General features: G+C 44.6%; 1 protein-coding gene across 3 annotated transcripts; it reads left to right on the top strand.

Moving 5' to 3' along the window:
* Positions 1 to 9,367: 9,367 nt before the first annotated feature.
* On the top strand, positions 9,368 to 20,795 carry rrp36 (ribosomal RNA processing 36). Of its 3 annotated transcripts, XM_080464722.1 has the most exons (9): positions 9,382 to 9,480; positions 11,746 to 12,174; positions 14,283 to 14,612; positions 15,474 to 15,606; positions 17,271 to 17,337; positions 18,288 to 18,392; positions 18,465 to 18,542; positions 18,662 to 18,779; positions 20,381 to 20,795. In XM_080464722.1, exons 3-9 carry the CDS (start codon positions 14,348 to 14,350, stop codon positions 20,560 to 20,562), a joined length of 948 nt encoding a protein of 315 aa, XP_080320848.1. In that variant the 5' UTR covers positions 9,382 to 9,480; positions 11,746 to 12,174; positions 14,283 to 14,347; the 3' UTR covers positions 20,563 to 20,795. The 3 variants fall into 3 exon arrangements, with proteins under 3 accessions (XP_080320847.1, XP_080320848.1, XP_080320849.1); XM_080464721.1 differs by lacking the exon at positions 11,746 to 12,174 and having other exon boundaries at positions 9,368 to 9,480; XM_080464723.1 differs by lacking the exon at positions 11,746 to 12,174 and having other exon boundaries at positions 9,383 to 9,480; positions 14,328 to 14,612.
* Positions 20,796 to 21,296: the final 501 nt, after the last annotated feature.

The following is a 21,296-nucleotide window of genomic DNA, read 5'->3' on the forward strand; positions in this document are numbered from 1 at the left end:
TATCTTGTCCAGCTCTATCTTGTCCAGCTCTATCTTTTCCAGCTCTATCTTGTCCAGCTCTATCTTGTCCAGTACTATCTTGTCCAGCTCTATCTTGTCCAGCTCTATCTTGTCCAGCTCTATCTTGTCCAGCTCTATGCGATTGACTCTATTAAGCCACCTCTGATTTGTTAATGGCGGTTTTAGTCCACTTGTACTCTAGTTTGTTTGACTCTTTTTACAGTTTGTTTCATGTTTTGTCTCGTTGTTGTTACCAATCATTTTATAGTGCTCAGCCTGCATCACTCTGCCACCAGGCGGCGCTGCTCCCCCCAGCATATTGCATCCACATGAAAACATTTTCATTTACAATTAATGAGATGAATATATCTCATTCATCAAATTCTGTGAAACAGAAGATTTCTTTTCTTCAGAAAACCCTTATCTCATAAATTCAGAAAGAGGCGATTTTTATTTTTTCATGTGAATGAAAAACTCTTCCGTACTCCAGTGTGCTACAGGCGACGTTTGTTTTGTCTGTATTCTTTCACTGTGTGTATTGCTATCGTAAGAAAGTGGTGATATTAAAGATTTGCAGAGCCACCAGACATGAGTAGAATGTTTCCTTTCTGTGTGTGTGTGTGTGTGTTTGTGTGTGTGTGTGTGTGTGCGTGCGTGCGTGTGTGCGTGCGTGTGTGTGTGTGTGTGTGTGTTCCTGGTCACCGTGGCAACAGTTTCCATGCAGCAGAGAGATTCAGTGAAGCCAGCCTGGAACATAATGAACACACAGAACGTGTAACGATCAGGGTGTGCAGATTTCTGAAGGAAGCCTGAAGTGAACAGCGTTTCACAGACTCAGACTCTCAGATGAATTGGACAGACAATAAAGACTAAAATACAGTCCACACTACAGTCCACAGCTCAGGGGTTATGAGGTCAAACTGTAGGACCAGTTGGTACTGAATGAACCAAGCATCAAGTATGTTGTGGAAAAAAAGCACATAACTGAACCAATACAAAAGAAATACAAAAGAAAAAGATGTGCATCATAAAGGTAAAAAAAATAAAAAAGTATTTAAAGAAAAATATATCCACACCTAAAAACTAGACAACAGTAAATCTGGAAAAGAAAAGAGACATGCAAACATTCTAATGACATAAAATGCAATGTTGTGTAAAAGAAAGCCTGAAAACCTGCAAAATGAAGGAAAGAAACCATGTGACTCAAACCACTGGACGACAGTTGGAACCATAATGTCCACTGATGTCCTGACCTGCTGCAGACAGCTTCAGCGCTGTCCGTCTGTCTTCTGGAATCTTAATTTTTGAATGCAAAAAACTACATTTGATCGCTCCCTGCATGTACGTACCTGTCGGCCCGGCAGAGAAATCCAAGATGGCGGAAATCGGGACGATGGACATTGAAACTTGTAGTGTTCTGGTCATCTTATTGTCTACTCGGCTGGACATGTCCCAGAAATAGCAGCAGCTCAGGACTGGGTGTCCCCTGTTATCGGGTTCTACCTGTATTAGTAAATGTTAGTGAGAGAATTCCAGCTCCGTTTCTCCATCGATAACAGAAGGTAAGAGCCTGGAACTGACTTCATGATTCTCTCAGTGTGCTATTCAACTTTTCTAACATTATGACAACCATAGGCACAGTTAGGTGCTTTGGTGCTCAAGTCCTCAGAATGCTGAGCACTGGGGGACCGCCCGTCAAAATAAATAGATGAATCAAGGAAACGGCGTCTTGGCGGGGGAGTGAACCCCAGCCTCCACCGCTGGACCAGCAGGGGTTTATATTCTACATGAACCCTGACGTGCTGTGGTGACCACGTCACTCTGTTCACCTCCAGTTTCTCTTCAACAGCCTGTTTCATGTTTGTGCACATATAAACAATCAAGCTCGTTCATAAGCTAGCACTTGTCAGGATCCGCTCCATTCCCGGTGTCGCCAGAATAAAAGCCGTTACTGAAGAAACAACCTGGCAGTGCACAACTCAGCTTCTACTGCAGCCACAGGAGCATAAAAAAGCATCAATAAGACATCATCAAAAAAAAAAGATGATAATGTTTCATAAATATTTAGAAAAGCAGCTGGTTTCTCTCCTGGAGCAGCTCTGTGACGGAGTCCTGCTCTGCTCGCTGCTGCACAGCCCGGCCTGCCAGTAAACCACCAACCCCTGAAGAAACCATCCTCTCTGGCACTGGACTCGGCTGCCGCTCAGCTCTGTGGAACCTCTGGGAGGTCCATCGACTCTGCATCCTACTCAGATCGTCTCCACTCAGTGAGTTAAAGCCGATTCATCCTGCAGAAGAACAAGAAGAGAGTTCGGCACTCCAGGGTCCTGCTGAACCAAATGATACCATTTGGTTTGGCAGTACCGACCGTCCGGGCCGAAGTCTGTCGGTGCCACGCTGTCGAACCTTCGGCACTGTCGTGTGCCGCACATGCGTGTTCCAGCTCGCTAGCATGTAGCATGTATTTAGGATGTAGCCTTGCTGTTGTACGAGCCCCGCAGCTCGTTAACGTGTCAGAAGGCGGAGTTACGTGATGCACCTGAACGCATCACTAAAAGCTGTCAGCTCCTGTGGTTAAAACTTTCTCTTTATTACTGAAACAGTCGAGAGAAATGTATTTCTGATCGCTTAAAAAAGGACAGGACTCTAAATAAACGCACAAGCCTTACAGTCGAGGACATCTTCACGTTACTAGGTTTCATTACCAAATCCACCTATTTCCAGTTCAGATGCAAAATACAAAGACAAATAGAAGGTTTAGCAATGGGGGATCCACCATCTGCAATGATGAGTAACTTCTTCATGGAGGACCTGAACACTGCAGACCCACCCTCTGGAAAAGATACGTGGACGACATCCCGGGAATAATAAAAACTGGACACACCCAAGAGCTCACAGACCGTCTGAACAACATGGAGCACACTGGAACCAGACGATTCAGCATTCAGGACAAAACACATCAAGAACACACTCACAGTGTCAAAACCCCAAATGGGCCATAAACAAAGGAAGAAAACAAGTCGACAATAAAGGAAAGAAAGCAAAGGAAAACAAAACACAGAAAAACCAGATAAGAGCAAAAACAGATCACCAGCCCATACTGTATGTCCGAGGAAAAACAGAATCCAGACAACGGATGATAAAAAACCACACAGAAAACTACAGTTACTTGGACACCCTGAAGACAAAATAGACCCGGAGAATAAACGCCATGTAATACATGAAATCCCATGTAATACATGAAATCCCATGTAATACATGAAATTCCATGTAAATCATGTAATAAAATGTACATTGGTGAAACGGGCAGATCCTTTGATATGAGAAAGAAAGAAGATCAAACAGAAAGCGAACAAGAAACACCAGGACGACTCACGAGATCAAAAAAAGACACGGCAGAACAAGAAAAAGCAAAATCAGCATCACGACCACTGCAAAAGGAAGAACCGCACCACGGACTGGACTGAGGGAAGGGTCAGGACATCGGCGGAGAACAAGTTCAAACGGTGGCTAAAGGAGGCCATCGGGACCAGGAAGTGGAACACCGTCACCCGGGACGAGACGGCAGCAAAACATGACTACACACTGGGGAACCATGGAAATATATTGTTGATAAGAGATTGTCCCAAACCAGCACTGTATAAAGCCAAAGAGAGGTGGGAGACAGTATTAAATACTACAAGTGAAAATGCTCTCTGGTCCGATTTATGTCAGGGCAGCATTCCTGCCACCATTAATTCTCCATATAGGTTCATCCATTACAACTTTCTCCATCAAACCAAACTCCAGAAAACATCCACAGGTCCAAACCTGAACTTTGGGATCTGAGCTTTCGGTGTGAAATTGAAGGGAACTCGTTCATGCATGGTACATGGTCCTGTGTGGAAGTCCCAGAGTTTTGTCTGGACTTGTGTGACACACTATCAAACTTTCAAACTTCCTTGAAGGAGCTCTGGCAGGTATAAAAACTGTATTGCTGTTCCATGGAAGTGTGACTCCGCCCTGCCTCTAACCCGGTGCTCTACAGAGAGGAACAGTAGTGTGCCTCTAGAAAAGAAAACATACAAAACCTTCCTCAAAACTTGGCTACCATACTTAAACTGTGTAGGTATAACTGTAAAGTAACTGGCGATATTTTGCTTCACATCAATGTATTTAAACCAGCTGTAAAGTACTTAAAACAGTAACTTTAGTGTTTTTCCCCTTTTCTCTCTCTCAGGGTGAGCAGGGGCGGGAGGCTGGGGTCAATTTAAAAAGTGTTATTTCTCATCTGTTTGCTTTGCAAAATGTTCATTTGATACCAAAAATAAAATATTTAAAAATATTTAAAGGGTCCAGGGTTCGAGGTCCCGACCAACGCTGCTTCATCTCTTTAAGAATTTCTAAAACACAGCGAGACGGGAAGAAGAAAGAACATCTGCCAGTTATTTAGACGACTACACACATTCTACATTGTGAGATATACAGTACATACTGTACTACTGACATACTCCCAGTGTATTGGCTTTGTAGGAGAAAAGGACCCGTCACAAGAACAACTTAAAACCTTGGACACACTGATCCACTGTTCTCCCTGTCAAAACGTCACAAACTACATTCAATCATCAGATACCTCACTGCCAGGGACAATCCACAAGCTGGTTGGTAAAAGAGCGAGGGGGGTGGGGGGGGTCAACTTAAGAAGGGAAGAAGAAGAGGAACATGCACTCCATGTTTTCACTGTTACAACCTATTTATTTTTCTGTTTACTTACTTACTTTGCTTTGTTTTGTGGTTGTGGTGTTCAGACAGACTGACTGGAGAGGGGGAGGATTTACCAACCATGTGATCCTTCAAACTCCTTGTTAATTAAACTTCATGTTCATTTTGTTTTTATCAAATTCAACCAAATTAATAAATTGTCATATAAATATGAGGCAAATCAAAACCAGCAGAAACTGAACCTTCTCCATGTGTCTTAAACCGCGACACCAGCCTGCCCTTTACGTTTCCCTTCCTGTCTGATTACTGCATTACTGCATTACTGCATTACTGCATTACTTCCACTACTCTTCCCTCTAAGCAGAACAATCCCATGTGGAGGAACTGCAGCCAACAATGTTCAACATTTCCACTTCCTGAAAGAGACAAACTCAAGCTTTTGTTCAAAACGAAGCCTTTGTTCCCCAAGCAGAAGTGAACTACACAACTTCCACTAAATACTCTGCAAAGAGTATTTACACACACACACACAAACACACACACACACACACACACACACACACACACACACACACACACACACACACACACACACACACACACACACACACACACACACACACACACAGGTCTAAATTGCTTTATAAACTCATGAAAACATCAGGAATTACTAATATAAATGAAATGAAACCAACGGAACAAACATGATTTTAAAAACAATGAACACGTTAGAGATTTATGTTCAACTTGGACTTGATTTATTTCCTGTTTTACTTATTTATCCAGTCTGGTTTTATAAATCATTACTGGAGTGTGGTTGGACTATCTGGAGTCTCACTGCTCTTCAGTGAAAACAGTTCATGAATAAAGCTTGAAGAACATCTCAGCTGTTCATTCAGAAGAAGAAGAGCAGGACTCACCGGCATCATGTTGGAGGCTGTGCTCGATGTCAGCAGGTCTGAAGGCATCGCCTCCACACCTGTCCCACCTGTCCACACCTGTCCCACCTGTCCACACCTGTCCACACCTCTCCACCTGTCCACACCTGTCCCACCTGTCCACACCTGTCCCCACCTCTCCACCTGTCTACACCGGTCGATGCGAGGCTGTCTGGAGGTTTACGGAGCTCTGAAGAAGTCCGCCTCCTCGAGAACCCAGAGACTCTCTGCTGACGATGGAAACGGGAAACAAAGCTACTGCAGCCTCCTGTTGAGGCTCATCCTGCTCACCCCCCCCCCCCCCCCCCCCCCCCCCCGCCCCGCCCAGGACTCCTATGATCACCACACACTCCCCTAATGCACACACACACACACACACACACACACACACACACACACACACACACACACACACACACACACACACACACACACACACACACATTAATTAAAAAGCCACATTAAAGATAAACAAGCAGAAGCATTGACGCTGTGTGTGCCTTGCCCCCCCTGCTGGACACAACTGGAACTGCCGATCTACAACTACCCAGAGAAACTCGACATTTACCACAAAAACTGAAACTTTTTAAAAATTCACATCAAAACATGTTTAGATAATCACAATAGAATCAACACAGTTCAAAAGTTGTTCAATAGATTACTATATTTAAAATGTTAAATCTTACCGACATTTCATGACACTTTTTAACCTGTTTATCTATTTCAGTCTTTGCTGTTTTAGATGTTTAGCTCTTTTAGCAGTTTTTAATTATTATTTTTAATTATTATTATTTTAATATGGTAAAATGGTACAGACCAGACTAGATTGCCTGCCTCCGGTATCACCGCTTTGTAAACTAGTCCACCAACACTCCACAGACCAATCCTATCCTCCAGGAGGTGGGGGAGGAGCCTACTAACTCTTTTCTAACCACCTGTCCCCCTTTCCCTCTTGTAGAATATTGACTGTGTGTACAGATGGTTCACTCCAGGTAAAAAGAATGGGGGGTTTAGATTATGGAACAAGAAAGGAGTGCAGAAGATGATAAACCTCCACCATGATGGGGTTCTACTTCTTTTTGACTTCTAATGTCAGAAATATCATCTTCCAGAAAAACTGTTTGCTTTTTAAAAAATATTTGTGGTTGAAAAGTTATCAAGGAACAATTAGATAATGAATCAATCACCATTATTAAAACTGGTAGAAATAACCATTTCTGACCTGGGAGGGAAGGGGGATTTTATTCTATTTCATTTTATTTTATAGCACTGTATTACTCCCCAGAGGGATATTTCCAAATATCATAATTCATTGGTTGCACACAGAACTAAAACAACTAGATAAGTTAAACGCCTGGAAAGTGGACATGCAGAAGGATATTGATGAGAAAGACAGGGAGCTCGTTTAAAGGCACAGAAACAAACAATAAATACAAGATTCAAACTACGACAGAATAAATGGTGAAGTAGCGTACATAACTCCTGCCATGCTCCATCATATGTCAGCTCAGATCGCAGACAGCCAAGAGCCAAGTATTTTCTGGGTGGTACTTGGTGTAAAACGTTTGAGAACCACTGGTGTAGAGTATGGGAAGAGGCTGTGATAGTGCCAATAAGGAAACTATAGACCGATACCACTGACATCAAATATCTGTAAAGTTATGGAAGGAATTGTCTCTGAGCGCTTGAGGTATTTTGCAGAAAAGAAAGGAATTATATCAAGATGTCAAAGTGGTTTTAGAAAAGGGAGAGGAGCCGTGGACTCGGTAGTGTGCTTAGAAAATGAAATTGAGAACGCTCAGAAGAATAGAGAGGTCGTACTGGCAGTGTTTTGTGACGTAGAAAAGGCTTATGACATGATGTGGAGGGAGGGGCTTTTAATAAAGCTGAGACAGATGGGGGTAGGGGGAAGAATGTTCTGATGGGTTAGAGGTTCGATGGTTGGTTGGTCTATTCCAGTTAAAAGGGGCAGTGTGTTATCCAGGTGTTTGGAGGTTGAAAATGACACGCTGCAAGGAAGTGTGACCAGTCCTTTAGTGTTCTCCTGGTCACAATGTTGTTTCCAATGTCCGTCCAGATGAGGGAAGGTCCCTCTTGGCAGATGATGGAGCGTCGTGGAAGAGAGGAGGAGATCTGGGGCACATTAAAAACAGGATGGGGATTCAAGTTTTCTATTGAATTCTACTGTTTGACACGAAGCTTATCTGGAGAGATCATAGAAGTAGAACTGTGACCAAGTGCCAGAAAGTGATCGACATTATGAGACGCCTCAGTGGGGTCAGGTGGGGAGCTGGTCAGATTCTCTGAAGGTCATTTCTGTGGCGATGATTCGTTCAGTGTTGGACTATGGGTGTGTTGGTTTTGACTCGGCCTCTAAAACTCCATTGATGAGACTTGAGCGAGTTGAAGCACAGCCATTAAGGTCGTGTTCTGGAGATGTTAGATCTCCCCCTATTGCAGGCTGTTGGTTTAGTCCAGAGAAATGCCTCTTGATCAGAGAAGGAAGCAGCTTCGAGCCAACTATTGGGCCAACCTTAAAGGTCATGATGAGCAACATCCTACAAGAGCTGTGCTTCAACCTTGTTGGGTGGAGAGGGAAGTGTTATCACATTCTGAAGTTACTGCGCTCAGTATGTGCAAAATCTGGGCATCAGTCACATAAGGTTTAGTCCGCCTGTTATTTGGCCAGAAATACCTTTGTGGACAGTAAAGGTACCGTGTATAGATTTGTACTTGCTGCAGCTCAAAATGAAGGAAATGAAAAGTTGAAGTGTTGGCAGCGTTTTCAGCACGTGTTGAGGGGTTATATTCTGAATGTATAAAAATGTACACGGATGGATCTAAAGATCCAGACAGGCGGTCCTCAGGTTGTGCTGCTGTTCCAGAGAGAGGGGATCCAGAGGGACCCAGAGCTACAGACTATTTATCTGTTTATACTGTGGAATTGATGGCTATTTTAGGAGCTTTAAATTGGGTATCTGAATGTCAACATACTGATGTTCTGATATGCTCAGACTCTCTATCAGTTAATCAAAGCCTGAAGTCTTTTAACTCCTCAAGACAAGATATTCTGTTTGAAGTATTGCTATTATATTCAGGGCTTGTTCATATTACCTTTATGTGGGTACCAGGACATGCGGGTCTGATGGGGAATGATGCAGCAGATAAGGCGGCTAAACAAACTTTGGAAAGAAGTAATAATGATGTTAAGCTGCTGATTGGGAAAGACGAGGGGAAATCTCAAATATGGATTAAGATCATGGAAGAGTGGCAGGGCAGAAGGAGAGCAGAAACACTGGGAAGGTTTTTATTTAAACTAATGAACACTTTACAATCACCAGTTCCTGAATGAGGAAAGTCTAGGAAAGAACAAACAGTCTGTAAGAGAATTATGTTGGAGCACACAAATTAAAAAAGTACACTACGTTTAATAGGGAAACACGAGACAGGGCTAGGTGAACAATGTCATGCTGAAGAGACAGTGGTACATGTTTTATTAAATTATCCAAGTATAATGAAGAAAGGACAGTTCTGGAAGCTGAATTGAGAAAGGAAGGAGTTCACCCATTTACAATTAATAGTGTTGTCCACTGTCCAGAACCTCTGGTCACATTCCTCCTACAAACGGGGTTAATAAATAGGATACAGTGATTATGCTCTGATCACACTCCGGAACAATAGGGGGCGGTGATGCTCGATTTAATGGTGGACAACCCCCGTTAAAGTACGACGACAAAGAAGAAGAAGAAGAAGTCAGTGTTTGTGTTTGTTTCAGCAGTGTTTCCGGCTCAATGAGGACACGTGCTGCTTCAGTGGACGGGAACGGCTGTTCTTCTAACAGGTTCGTTCTCTTTTCTCTCTAAACCTCGGAGGAGTGACACCGGGCGGTGTCACCGAGCCCCGGAGCCGAGTGTGTCCGCCATCAGACGCTTTCTGTCCGGAGAGAAACCAGCCGACACACGCTGGGGTGTTTCGGTTGAACTGGTTTCCGTATTAACTGGTGCCCGCCTTCACGTAGCCTTTCTGCTAGTTACTTCAAATGTAAAATACGGGAGAATATTGCATATATACCTCTTCCGTGACAACTTGTTGTATCGATGCGATACCAAGTAAATACAGGGCCAGTGTCGCCGATACTGATCCGATATCGATACTTCTTAATATTCAACATTAAGGCATCATCAAAGTGCTAAATCTGGATCAATCTTCATGACCTTTGAGTGTTTTTATGTTTCCTGTGGTTCATTAATTAGGCTGGAATTGATGGAGGAGGAAAGGTGGTGTTGATGGAGGGAGTAGGGAAGGTGGAGGTGATGGAGGGAGGAGGAAAGGTAGCTGGAGTTGATGGAGAGAAGAGGGAAGGTGGAGTTTATGGGGGGAGGAAGGAAGGTGGAGGTGATGGAGGGAGGAGGAAAGGTAGCTGGAGGTGATGGAGGGGGGTGGAAATCTGGAGTTGATGGAGGGAGGAGGGAAGGTGGAGTTTATGGGGGAGGAAGGAAGATGGAGGTGATGGAGGGAGGAGGAAAGGTAGCTGGAGTTGATGGAGAGAAGAGGGAAGGTGGAGTTTATGGGGGGAGGAAGGAAGGTGGAGGTGATGGAGGGAGGAGGAAAGGTAGCTGGAGGTGATGGAGGGGGGTGGAAATCTGGAGTTGATGGAGGGAGGAGGGAAGGTGGAGTTTATGGGGGGAGGAAGGAAGGTGGAGGTGATGGAGGGAGGAGGAAAGGTAGCTGGAGGTTATGGAGGGGGGTGGAAATCTGGAGTTGATGGAGGGAGGAGGGAAGGTAGCTGGAGTTGTTGGAGGGAGGAGGGAAGGTGGAGTTGATGGAGGGAGGAGGGAAGCTGGAATTGAGGGAGGAGGGAAGGTGGAGTTGATGGAAGGAGGAGGGAAGCTGGAATTGATGGAGGGAAGAGGGAAGGTGGAGTTGATGGAGGGAAGGTGGACTTGATGGAGAGAGGAGAGAAGGTGGAATTGCTGGAAGGTGGAGTTGATGGAGGGAGGAGGGAAGGTTAAGTTGATGGAGGGAAAGTGGAGTTGATGGAGGGAGGAGCGAAGGTGGAGTTGATGGAGGGAGGAGAGAAGGTGGAGTTGATGGAGGGAGGAGGGAAGGTTAAGTTGATGGAGGGAAAGTGGAGTTGATGGAGGGAAAGTGGAGTTGATGGAGGGAGGAGAGAAGGTGGAGTTGATGGAGGGAGGAGGGAAGGTTAAGTTGATGGAGGGAAAGTGGAGTTGATGGAGGGAAAGTGGAGTTGATGGAGGGAGGAGCGAAGGTGGAGTTGATGGAGGGAGGAGAGAAGGTGGAGTTGATGGAGGGAGGAGGGAAGGTTAAGTTGATGGAGGGAAAGTGGAGTTGATGGAGGGAGGAGCGAAGACTCCAGTGGTTGTAGAATTGTGGCCGTTTATTCCTCTTTTTAACACCGGGCCGACTCCACACACACACCTGCAGGAAAACAAAAACTACATACATACTACAACTCCACTTCCCACAATGCACCTGTCATTTAAAGTGACATGCTCAGCATGTACCGCAGAAGAAAATGGGAGAGAAACTAAAATTAAGTATCGATCTTATTGCACTGGTATCATTCAATATCGATACCGATATTATCGATATCTGGATCGATCCGCCCAGCACTGCTACTTCCCTGAAAATCCTTCAATGACTGAAGAAGTCCAGCTCAATTATTTCACCACATTACAGTTTGAAACATGAACTTTATCTGATCTCCCGAGCAGTAACAATTCACATTTATGTCCCTGAAACTGCCATACGTCGATATTTTTAAAATCATAAATCACACATACAAGTTTTTTAATGACAGTCCATGTGTGTAATTATTGGACAGTTGGGTTTTGCTGCTGGTGATTAAAAGATGAACAAAGAAATTGGTTTGATTGCGTTGGTGTTTTTATATATATATATATATATATATATATATATATATATATATATATATACATATTAGGGATGTCCCAATCAGATCGGTAGATATCGGATTGGGGTCGATATTGGTGATTTGTAAGTGATCGGGGATCGGCAAATCCAGCCGATCACCCCGCCGATCTAAAAAAAATAAAACCAAAAACCCCACCCTTTTTCCTGTCAGCTGCCGTAAAGCAGCCCCGTGTGCGACCTGCCGTAAACTGAGGTGAGCAGCCTGAAGCCACTGAGAGGATCAACCAGCAGTCTGGAGGGAGTTTAAGGTGGATAACCAAACCAGTCCTGAGAGGTGGAGCACCAGAGCTTCACCACAGTCCTGAGAGGTGGAGCACCAGAGCTTCATCACAGTCCCGAGAGGTGGAGCACCAGAGCTTCACCACAGTCCTGAGAGGTGGAGCACCAGAGCTTCATCACAGTCCCGAGAGGTGGAGCACCAGAGCTTCACCACAGTCCTGAGAGGTGGAGCACCAGAGCTTCATCACAGTCCTGAGAGGTGGAGCACCAGAGCTTCATCACAGTCCCGAGAGGTGGAGCACCAGAGCTTCACCACGGTCCCGAGAGGTGGAGCACCAGAGCTTCACCACAGTCCTGAGAGGTGGAGCACCAGAGCTTCGTTTAACACAACTAATCTGATAAGTCCTGGCCTCCAGAGGCCATATAATAATGTGTGGGAACGAAATAAGAAGTCGCTTCCTGAAGTTAATAATACGAGGGAACAAGATAAGTTAATCCACGTTCGCGGCGCCGCGGCTCTGGAGATGCTGCAGAGCTCCACCTGTCAGTCAGCTACGTCAGATATAATTTAGAAGCAGTTTTCCATTGTGGTTTATTTTCCACACTTTTCATGGTGACATTATTCTAACTAACGTCACGTCCAGGTCTTGTTTCACCTTCTGACCGCCGGCTGAGGAGCTGCAGCCGCTGAGCAAGGCAGTGTGAGGCAGCAGGGGGCGCTCCGCTCCGCTCTGAGACGCTCCAATAGTATTTTATAACCACAGAACTTCTTTATAATGAATACTTTGGTTCATCAGCAACTAAAAAACAAACTACAAACTACTGTAAATGAAAGCTGGAGTTTATAGACATAAAATGCGTCTTTTAATGGCTTCATGTGAAAGAGAACTTTAATCAGAGTGGTTACCTAGGTTACCATGGAAACGGCTGTAGAGCAGCGTTCTATCATTCTACACCTCCATTCCTCCATGTTGAAGCTTTTGATTCAGACACGTCCAGAAATAAAGTGAAAGGAGCAGAAAGTCACTATGGAATGTTGGAATGGTGAAAAATAAGACCCAAACTCATTCACATGTCATTATTATTATTATTATTATTATTATTATTATTATTATTATTATTATTATTATTATTATTTGTCCCTCTATGTCCACTCTGGGGCTCCGGACTAAAACAAGACGGACGTTAAAAAACACCAATAGAGACAAGAAGAGACGTAATGTCTTCTGGCTCTTTGGTGCATCAGAGGTTCAGGTCAGACTAGATGGACCGACCCGGACTAAACCACTGGTACAGTCCGTCTCCTGGTTCCTGGACGAGGCTGTCAGTGCTACATTGGTGAAATCAGTGACGTATCACGTTTTGGAGTGACACAGTGACGTAGCTCTACTGGCTCCGTTAGTGGTGGAACAAGAACCGGTTCTTTGGTGGTGCTTATTTAAGAACTGGTCCTGGCACCGGCCCTAAACTAGAACCTGGTTCTTTGTGGTGGAAAAGCCTTATTAGTGATTTTCAGGTAAATAACATTTAAAGGGGCCGGAGGCCACGATTGGGCCGACCCCGACGGGCCGGGGGGGCGAGGTCCCGTCCAACTCTGCTTGCAGCTTTAATTTATTTTTATTATTGTATTTGTACTTTTTAAGGAACTTATTTTCAACCCGACCAGCCAAAGACACTTTGAAGTGGAATTGGGTTCTTCTGATTGGTTTTACTGAATACTGTTTATGTTGTAGTTTTTTATAGTTTATATGTCAAACTGATTCACTGGGTTTCATTTAAAATATATATATATTTGCTACAATCCAGGTGAAGTAGTTTAAGTTAAGATAAATAAGAGAAACAAGACTGCAGAGTGTAACTGGGTTTTTGTTGTTCTGACTGAATAAAGTTTAAATAAGTTCTTAAGTCGTTCTGAGAAGAATTTTGATTCAATAAGTGAGTTTTACAATAATTTCTAGGTAAACAAAGCTTATGCCAATAGTGCTTTTAGCTTCAGACGTCTTAGTTGATCCAAAAATACACTATTGAGTATCTTTGCAATAGTAATGTAAGTATCGGATCGGGAAAGTATCGGTATCGGCCGATACTCAATTCTGAAAAATCGGATCGATATCGGGGCCAAACAGTGTGATCAGGACGTCCCTAATATAAACATGAGTGTCAGATGTTCTTTTGTTCCATTGATTCCATTGACAGATATTTTGTAATGTCTCTGTGGTGTCGACACACTAAAGGTGGTGAGATTTCATGTTTTTCCTGTTTTTCATTGGAGGTATTTTCTCCACACTGGAGAGCAGTTCTAACCAGGAGTCCTTTCAGGTGTGACACGTCATTGTCTTAAACAAACGAATCATTTCTGATTCACTGTTCCTGGTTTGAGCCCGTTGCTTTATTCATTGTGACGAGGTGTTCTACCTGCACGTGCAGGTCAGGTTAAATAGAACTCTCTTATCCTCTCGATCTCCACAGATCCTGAACCACCGCAGTGATTCAACTTCCCGTGTTGGTCCTCAGCCTTACTGCCTGACCGCATCATGCCAAAGAAGATGAAGGAGGAGACCAGCAGTGATGAAGACTCTGATGAGGGGAGGAACTTCACACTGCTCACTGAGGGAGGAGGAGGAGGAGGAGGAGAGGCAGGAAATACAGACTGTGATGAAGACCAAGTCGAGGAAAACCCTGAGGAGAGCAGTGAAGAGTCTGAGGAGGAGGAGGAGGAGGAGGAGGAGGATGATGATGAAGGGTTGGGGGGCGTCGCGGGCAGCAGCGGGGTTCAGACAGAAGACGACATGAAACGAGGTGTGTGTGTGTGTGTGTGTGTGTGTGTGTGTGTGTGTGTGTGTGTGTGTGTGTGTGTGTGTGTGTGTGTGTGTGTGTGTGTGTGTGTGTGTGTGTGTGTGTGTGTGTGTGTGTGTGTGTGTGTGTGTGTGTGTGTGTGTGTGTGTGTGTGTGTGTGTGTGTGTGTGTGTGTGTGTGTGTGTGTGTGTGTGTGTGTGTGTGTGTGTGTGTGTGAGATTTTGTAATCTGAAGAATTTTCCAATACTTTTACACAGATGGTGACCGTCCTGTTATCTTAAGCTTTATTGTTTCACTGCTGTGACAGAATCTACAGTTTATTTAAAGTTGTATAGTAAAGTTGTTTTTATTCATAATTAACAAAGAGAAAGAAAAGCTCAGATTTATCGGTGCAGAAAAGGAAATATTAAGTTCAGTCATGTGAAAATGTGTTGAGTTCTTTATCAGGATAAGTTCACATGTCGATGTCTGATCTTGTTTTTATTCATCTCTGGAAAAGAGAGTGATTTTAATAGCAGGTCAACAACAAGAATGAACCTTGTTTTCCTCATTAAACAAACGATATCAACAGATTTAGGGATTGTTCCGGAGGGAAAGGTGAGGACACTCTACCCACCAGGTCAAGAGAGCAGAACTTTTACTTATTCAAACTTTCTTATCTTCTGTGAATCATCATATAGTAAAATAAAGTCCCAACATTTAAACTCCTGTCGTCCCGGCAGGCTCCAGCTTTGCTTTTCTCTGTTTAATGTTAGAAAGTGAAGATGTGATGCAGGTTCAGCTCAGCATGTAGAAAACGGTCCAGTCTCTTCTCAGTCAGTGCAACAGAACAGAGTGAATATTTGTGTGTGTGTCTCCTGTCAGAACTGTCCAACATGTCCTTTGAGGACATCATGACGCTGCAGAACAAAGTGGGGACCAAGGTCTACAGTGAAGTCGCTTATGGCAGCAAGAAGACGCCAGAAAACAGCAAGAAGAAACGGCTGAACAAGAACAGGTGAAGAACCGGATCCTCCCGGGCCTCCGTATAAGACCTGCGTGGAGCTCCCAGTGAAAAATGATCGTACATACAGGAACACGAGGGGCCGTCCACAGGAGGGCGCTGCTTCACCTAAAGCGGCTGTGTTTGGCCGATCGTCCACACCAGCAGAAGCACGAAACAGGTTTTTTGCAGACGGGTCCCAGAGTGGGGGTTCTAAAACCCTGGCGTGTGCCGGAGGTGTGGACGGCAAAGACAATCATCTTTGGAAAAACGATTACGTAATCCCCCCCCTCTGCCCCCACCCAGTCCGTGATGTCATCAAATAACCACAACAATCACAGACTACAAGCTCTAGGTGGCGCTGCAGAAGCTACTGAGCAAGCAGCAGCAGGAGGAGCAGGACCATAGATCTATAGAACTAGATTTATAAGGAAGTTTATGAGCAGAGATCTACTTCTTAATTTCTAAATGCTTTGTCTCTTCTTCTGCATTTTTGGAGTGTTTGGTGAGTCACAGCGCCCCTACAGGCCTGGCATATGTACTCCATGCGCTGAAGCCTCGTGTTGAGCCGTGTTCATAGTGAGGTGTGGACGGAAGCTTTTTAGAGAACCTCGGGGAGAAAAAATATGGCTTTTGCTCGTGTGGACGTGGCCTGAATCTGTAAATAACCATGAGTTCCTGAGTCCTCCCTCTCCACGCGCTGTCTGAATATGTAAATCATATTTAAATGAGCCCTGCTCTGCACGGACCTCAGAAAAAGCCAATTGAAGAGGTTCTGTAAAGAAATCCACGCTCCCGGAGGGAGAACATGGAAACTTCCCACAGAAAGGCCCCGGGCAGGATTTGAACCATCTGTGAGGCGAGAGAGCCTCACCACTACGCCACCGTCGGCCAAATATAAGTAAATATCTTAAATGAGGAGAATAGGAGAAAAAAATGAGAAATGACAAAAATATGTTTTATTTATATATATATATACATATATATATATGTATATATATATTAGGGCTTGGTGATTTGGCCTAATGAAAAAATCTATTAATCTATAGAGTCATAGAGAAAATCGATAAAGAGAAATTTGAGTTTCGATTCGATTTTCAATTCTCTTTTTTTCAATGTACTTCAAAATGACTGCAGACATCAGATATACTTTCTTGCTGTGATTGTCCTCGGAGCTAAAATACATATAAACAATCCCAACAGAAAAAGTAAATTCAACACATTTAAGCTTTAATCAGGTTTAAGTAAAAGTGCAACAGCAACTTCAGAAACCCAGAAAGCAATGTGAGGACGGAACGGCAGAAATACCAAAGAACTGAGGAGGAAACAACCTGGAATTTACCAAATAAAAATCTTTTTTAACCAAGTCCCAATATATATTTATATATTTATAAACTGAAATGGAGAAACAGTCAAATTTAAAAAACTGTTCCTCTTTAAAAGCATAAACTTCCTCCAAATGGCTGTAAAAGCTAAATCGAGTCCAAATGTCCTAGTTTTCTTCATGGTGAGGTTGAAGATGTTCTGGTGGCCTGGAGAGGATTTCACTGCTTCCCTGGTCACATGGATCCCGGCTGGAGAGCAGCTCTCCTCTGCTTGCTCTCCTCTGCCTGGTGGATCTGTCCGTTCCACACAGATTGAGGAGGAAAGGTTGATTGGTGGTGTTCTCCGTGTTTCAGGCCCTCTGAGGTTTCCTCCAAGCGCCCGGCTCCATTCCTCCGTCAGGTGACCTCCGTCAGGAAGCCGGTGAGTGAGGAAGACGTCTGAGCCCTGAGGCAGCCATGCTTCCTCTTCTGCCTTCAACAACTTGCTCCTGCTCTCCTCCTGATGTTCTCCTCCTCTGTTCTCCTCCTGCTCTCCTCTGTTCTCCTCCTCTGTTCTCCTCCTGATGTTCTCCTCCTCTGTTCTCCTCTGTTCTCCTCTGTTCTCCTGATGTTCTCCTCCTGATGTTCTCCTCCTGCTCTCCTCTGTTCTCCTCCTGCTGTCCTCCTCCTGCTCTCCTCTGTTCTCCTCCTGATGTTCTCCTCCTGATGTTCTCCTCCTCTGTTCTCCTCTGTTCTCCTGATGTTCTCCTCCTGATGTTCTCCTCCTGCTCTCCTCTGCTCTCCTCCTGATGTTCTCCTCCTGCTCTCCTCTGTTCTCCTCCTGATGTTCTCCTCCTGTTCTCCTCTGTTCTCCTGATGCTCTCCTCCCGATTGTCTCCTCCTGCCCTCCTCTGTTCTCCTCCTCTGTTCTCCTCCTGCTCTCCTCTGTTCTCCTGTTCTGCTCTCCTCTGTTCTCCTCCTGCCCTCCTCTGTTCTCCTCCTTTTGTTCTCCTCCTCTGTTCTCCTCCTGATTGTCTCCTCCTGCTCTCCTCTGTTCTCCTGATGTTCTCCTCCTGATGTTCTCCTCCTGATGTTCTCGTCCTGCTATCCTCTGCTCTCCTCTGTTCTCCTCTGTTCTCCTCCTTTTGTTCTCCTCCTTTTGTTCTCCTCCTCTGTTCTCCTCCTGATTGTCTCCTCCTGCTCTCCTCTGTTCTCCTGATGTTCTCCTGATGTTCTCCTCCTGATGTTCTCCTCCTGATGTTCTCCTCCTGATGTTCTCGTCCTGCTATCCTCTGTTCTCCTGTTCTGCTCTCCTCTGTTCTCCTCCTGCTCTCCTCCTGATGTTCTCCTGTTCTAATGTTCTCCTCCTGTTCTAATGTTCTCCTGCCACAGACGCTGAGAGATCCTCGATTTGACGATCTTTCAGGAGAATACAAAGCTGAAATCTTCGACAAAACGTACAAGTTCATTGAGGACATCAAATCCAGAGAGAAGCAGGTAGGAGAGCTTCAGAAGAACAATGTTCTCTGAGCCGTGAGGAGCAGCCGTTAGAACATGTGTTGTTTGCAGGTGATCCAGAAGCAGCTGAGCAGAACCAAGAAGGACAGCCAGAGGAAGGACAAGCTGCAGTTCCTCCTCAAGAGGATGGTGAGTTCCTTTCAGCAGTGCAGAGGAGACATCACAAGAACAATCTACTGTATTCTACAGCAAACTGAAGTCCCAGAGTTTGGGTCTGAAGCTGTAAAGTTCTAATGACGTGTCTGCAGGAGAACCAGGAGCGAGAGAAGAAGAGCCGAGAGCAGCAGAGAGAGAGAGAGATCCAGTTCAAGAGGCAGCAGAGGGAGCGAGCCAGTCAGGGAGCTTCACCCTTCTTCATCAACAAAGGTGAGAAACTGTCCTTCAGTCAGAGCTCAGCGCTCACCCTGAGCTCAGCGCTCACCCTGAGCTCAGCGCTCACCCTGAGCTCAGCGCTCACCCTGAGCTCAACGCTCACCCTGAGCTCAGCGCTCACCCTGAGCTCAGCGCTCACCCTGAGCTCAACACTCACCATGTGCACAGCGCTCACCCTGAGCTCAACGCGGATGCTGAATACGTAAACTTGATGATCTAACATTTTCCTGGACTAAAACAAGAAATCTGTTGAGACCAAGACTCGGATTAACTGCAGAAGTTCAGATTGTTAGAGGAGTTTGTCTGATATGAGTCCGTTCAGACGTTGTCCAGATGCTGGAATAGATTACTGGGGCAGATATAATAATTCATATATAATTAATTACTGTCCGTTGCAATATTAAGAGAGAGAGGATAAGCTGCACCCAACAAATTTAAAAAGTGCATCACCCATGTATCGGAGGCATGAAGCTCGTTAAGCCTTCAGTCATTGTTTAATCTGCAGCGTTCAAAGTTTCCAGTCTTTCCTCCAGCTTTAGCAGTTTAGTGAGCGACTGGGCCGTCGGCATGACAACCGGCTGTTTTGCTGCAGAATTGCTTCTGTGGTCCTTTGAACGTTTTAGTTACTGTATTTTCTGGACTATTGAGCACACCTGGATAGAAGCTGCACCTGCACAACTCAAGGAGAGGAAAAAAAACCAGTACATATATAAGCTGTAGGTGTCCAGGTTGTAACAGGGCAGGAGTTTCATTGTGTGTGTGTGTGTGTGTGTGTGTGTGTGTGTGTGTGTGTGTGTGTGTGTGTGTGTGTGTGTGTGTGTGTGTGTGTGTGTGTGTGTGTGTGTGTGTGTGTGTGTGTGTGTGTGTGTGTGTGTGTGTGTGTGTGTGTGTGTGTGTGTGTGTGTGTGTGTGTGTGTCGGCAGCAGCAGGCGGCTTTACGTGATGCACCTGAACGCATCACTCAGGCCGTCAGCTGCTGGAGCTCTGGACCACAGAAAGCAGCACCAGACCAGAAATGTCACGTTGAGGAGAAGCAGAGGCTCAGAACCCTGCACAAGTAGAATCTGGCAGCATGAAGCCCGTTGACCCGTAGAAATCCATAAATGAGCTGCGTCCTTTTAAAAGCCGCAGGGTTCCAGTTGTGTGAAAAAAACCCTGCTTCACATCCTCGTCACATCCACGGGCCCAAATGCACTGTCACAGCGCCACCTGGGGGACACGCTTCCAATCACTGATCAGCAACGATGCAAGGACCCGTTCAACTCTGCTTGCAGATTCTTTTTTTTCTGCCCTTTTAATTCATTTGGTTGCAGAATGATTCAGTCGTTTCCAGTGATTTCATGTCTGTTGTTCCTGACTGAAGGAAAGTGGTCCAATAAATGTTCTGCAGCCGTTTGTTAAACTGAAGGACTGCGAGAAAAGAGACAAGAAACCAGAGCAGGTCAAAGTTTAACTGCTTTGGATTGTTTCCTTCTGAAGCTCATTGGACCTGATGTGACGGGACAGTGCCTCTCCAGCTGGAGGAGGAGAGGTTCTCCCTGGAAAACTGAAGAACCGGAGATGTTTTAAATCCTGTTTATTGTTTATGTTTCCAGCGGAGAAGAAGAAGCTGCAGCTGGCAGAAAAATACGAGGAGCTGAAGAAAAGCGGCAAACTGGAAAACTTCCTGAGCAAGAAGAGGAGGAGGAACGCGGGGAAGGACCGCAGAAAACTGCCCCGGAGCTCCGCCGGGGCGGAAACTGCCCCGGGGCATCTGAACACACGGCTGGAGAGTTAGTCTGGAGCTTTTCTAATGTTCTGCTCGTCGATCAGCAAAACGGTGTTTCTATTGAAGTCAACCAAAGTCTAACTGGTCTTCATTTAACTAAATAAACCTGGATGGTCAGTCCATAAAAGAAGTTAGACACACATGAACTCTTCAGAATACTGATACTATTATATTTCTGTAAATTTGAGAAGTTTTGAATTCTTTGTTTTTCCTCGTGTGAATAAATAGACGTCATCTGTTTCTACATGTGAGTAATTCTAGAATAGTGATGTTACAACAGGAACTCAGTGACTTGGAGAAGTAACTTCAATCTGATTACTGGTGTGGAAATGGTAACAAAAGTGATTAGCGTAATCGGCAGTACTCGAGTATGACCACTTTTTTCATTAACAACCTAATTAGTAATCGGTAATCATTACTTTTTGAAGGTAACTGTGGCAACACGAGGGATGGGAATTGATAAGAGTTTTCCGATACCGATTCCATTTTCGGTTCCGTTTAACGATTCTCTTCTTGATTTATTTATTTTTTCTCATTTTTAAAAAAAAGAATTAACAGGTAGATTACTCAGGGTGGGAATTGATAAGATTTTATCAATTCTTCTAACGATTCCTGAGGATTGTTTTGAAGGGAATAAAAGTAGTTTTACACAGTTTTCTGCACCAAAAGGAACTAATTAATTTTTTCCAAACATGAAACTTGAATTATAATTTTTCCCTTAAAAAAGAACAGTCAAATGTGTA

This window comes from Lipophrys pholis, assembly GCF_963383615.2.
Source record: "Lipophrys pholis genome assembly, chromosome: 5".
NCBI classification, from domain to species: domain Eukaryota; kingdom Metazoa; phylum Chordata; class Actinopteri; order Blenniiformes; family Blenniidae; genus Lipophrys; species Lipophrys pholis.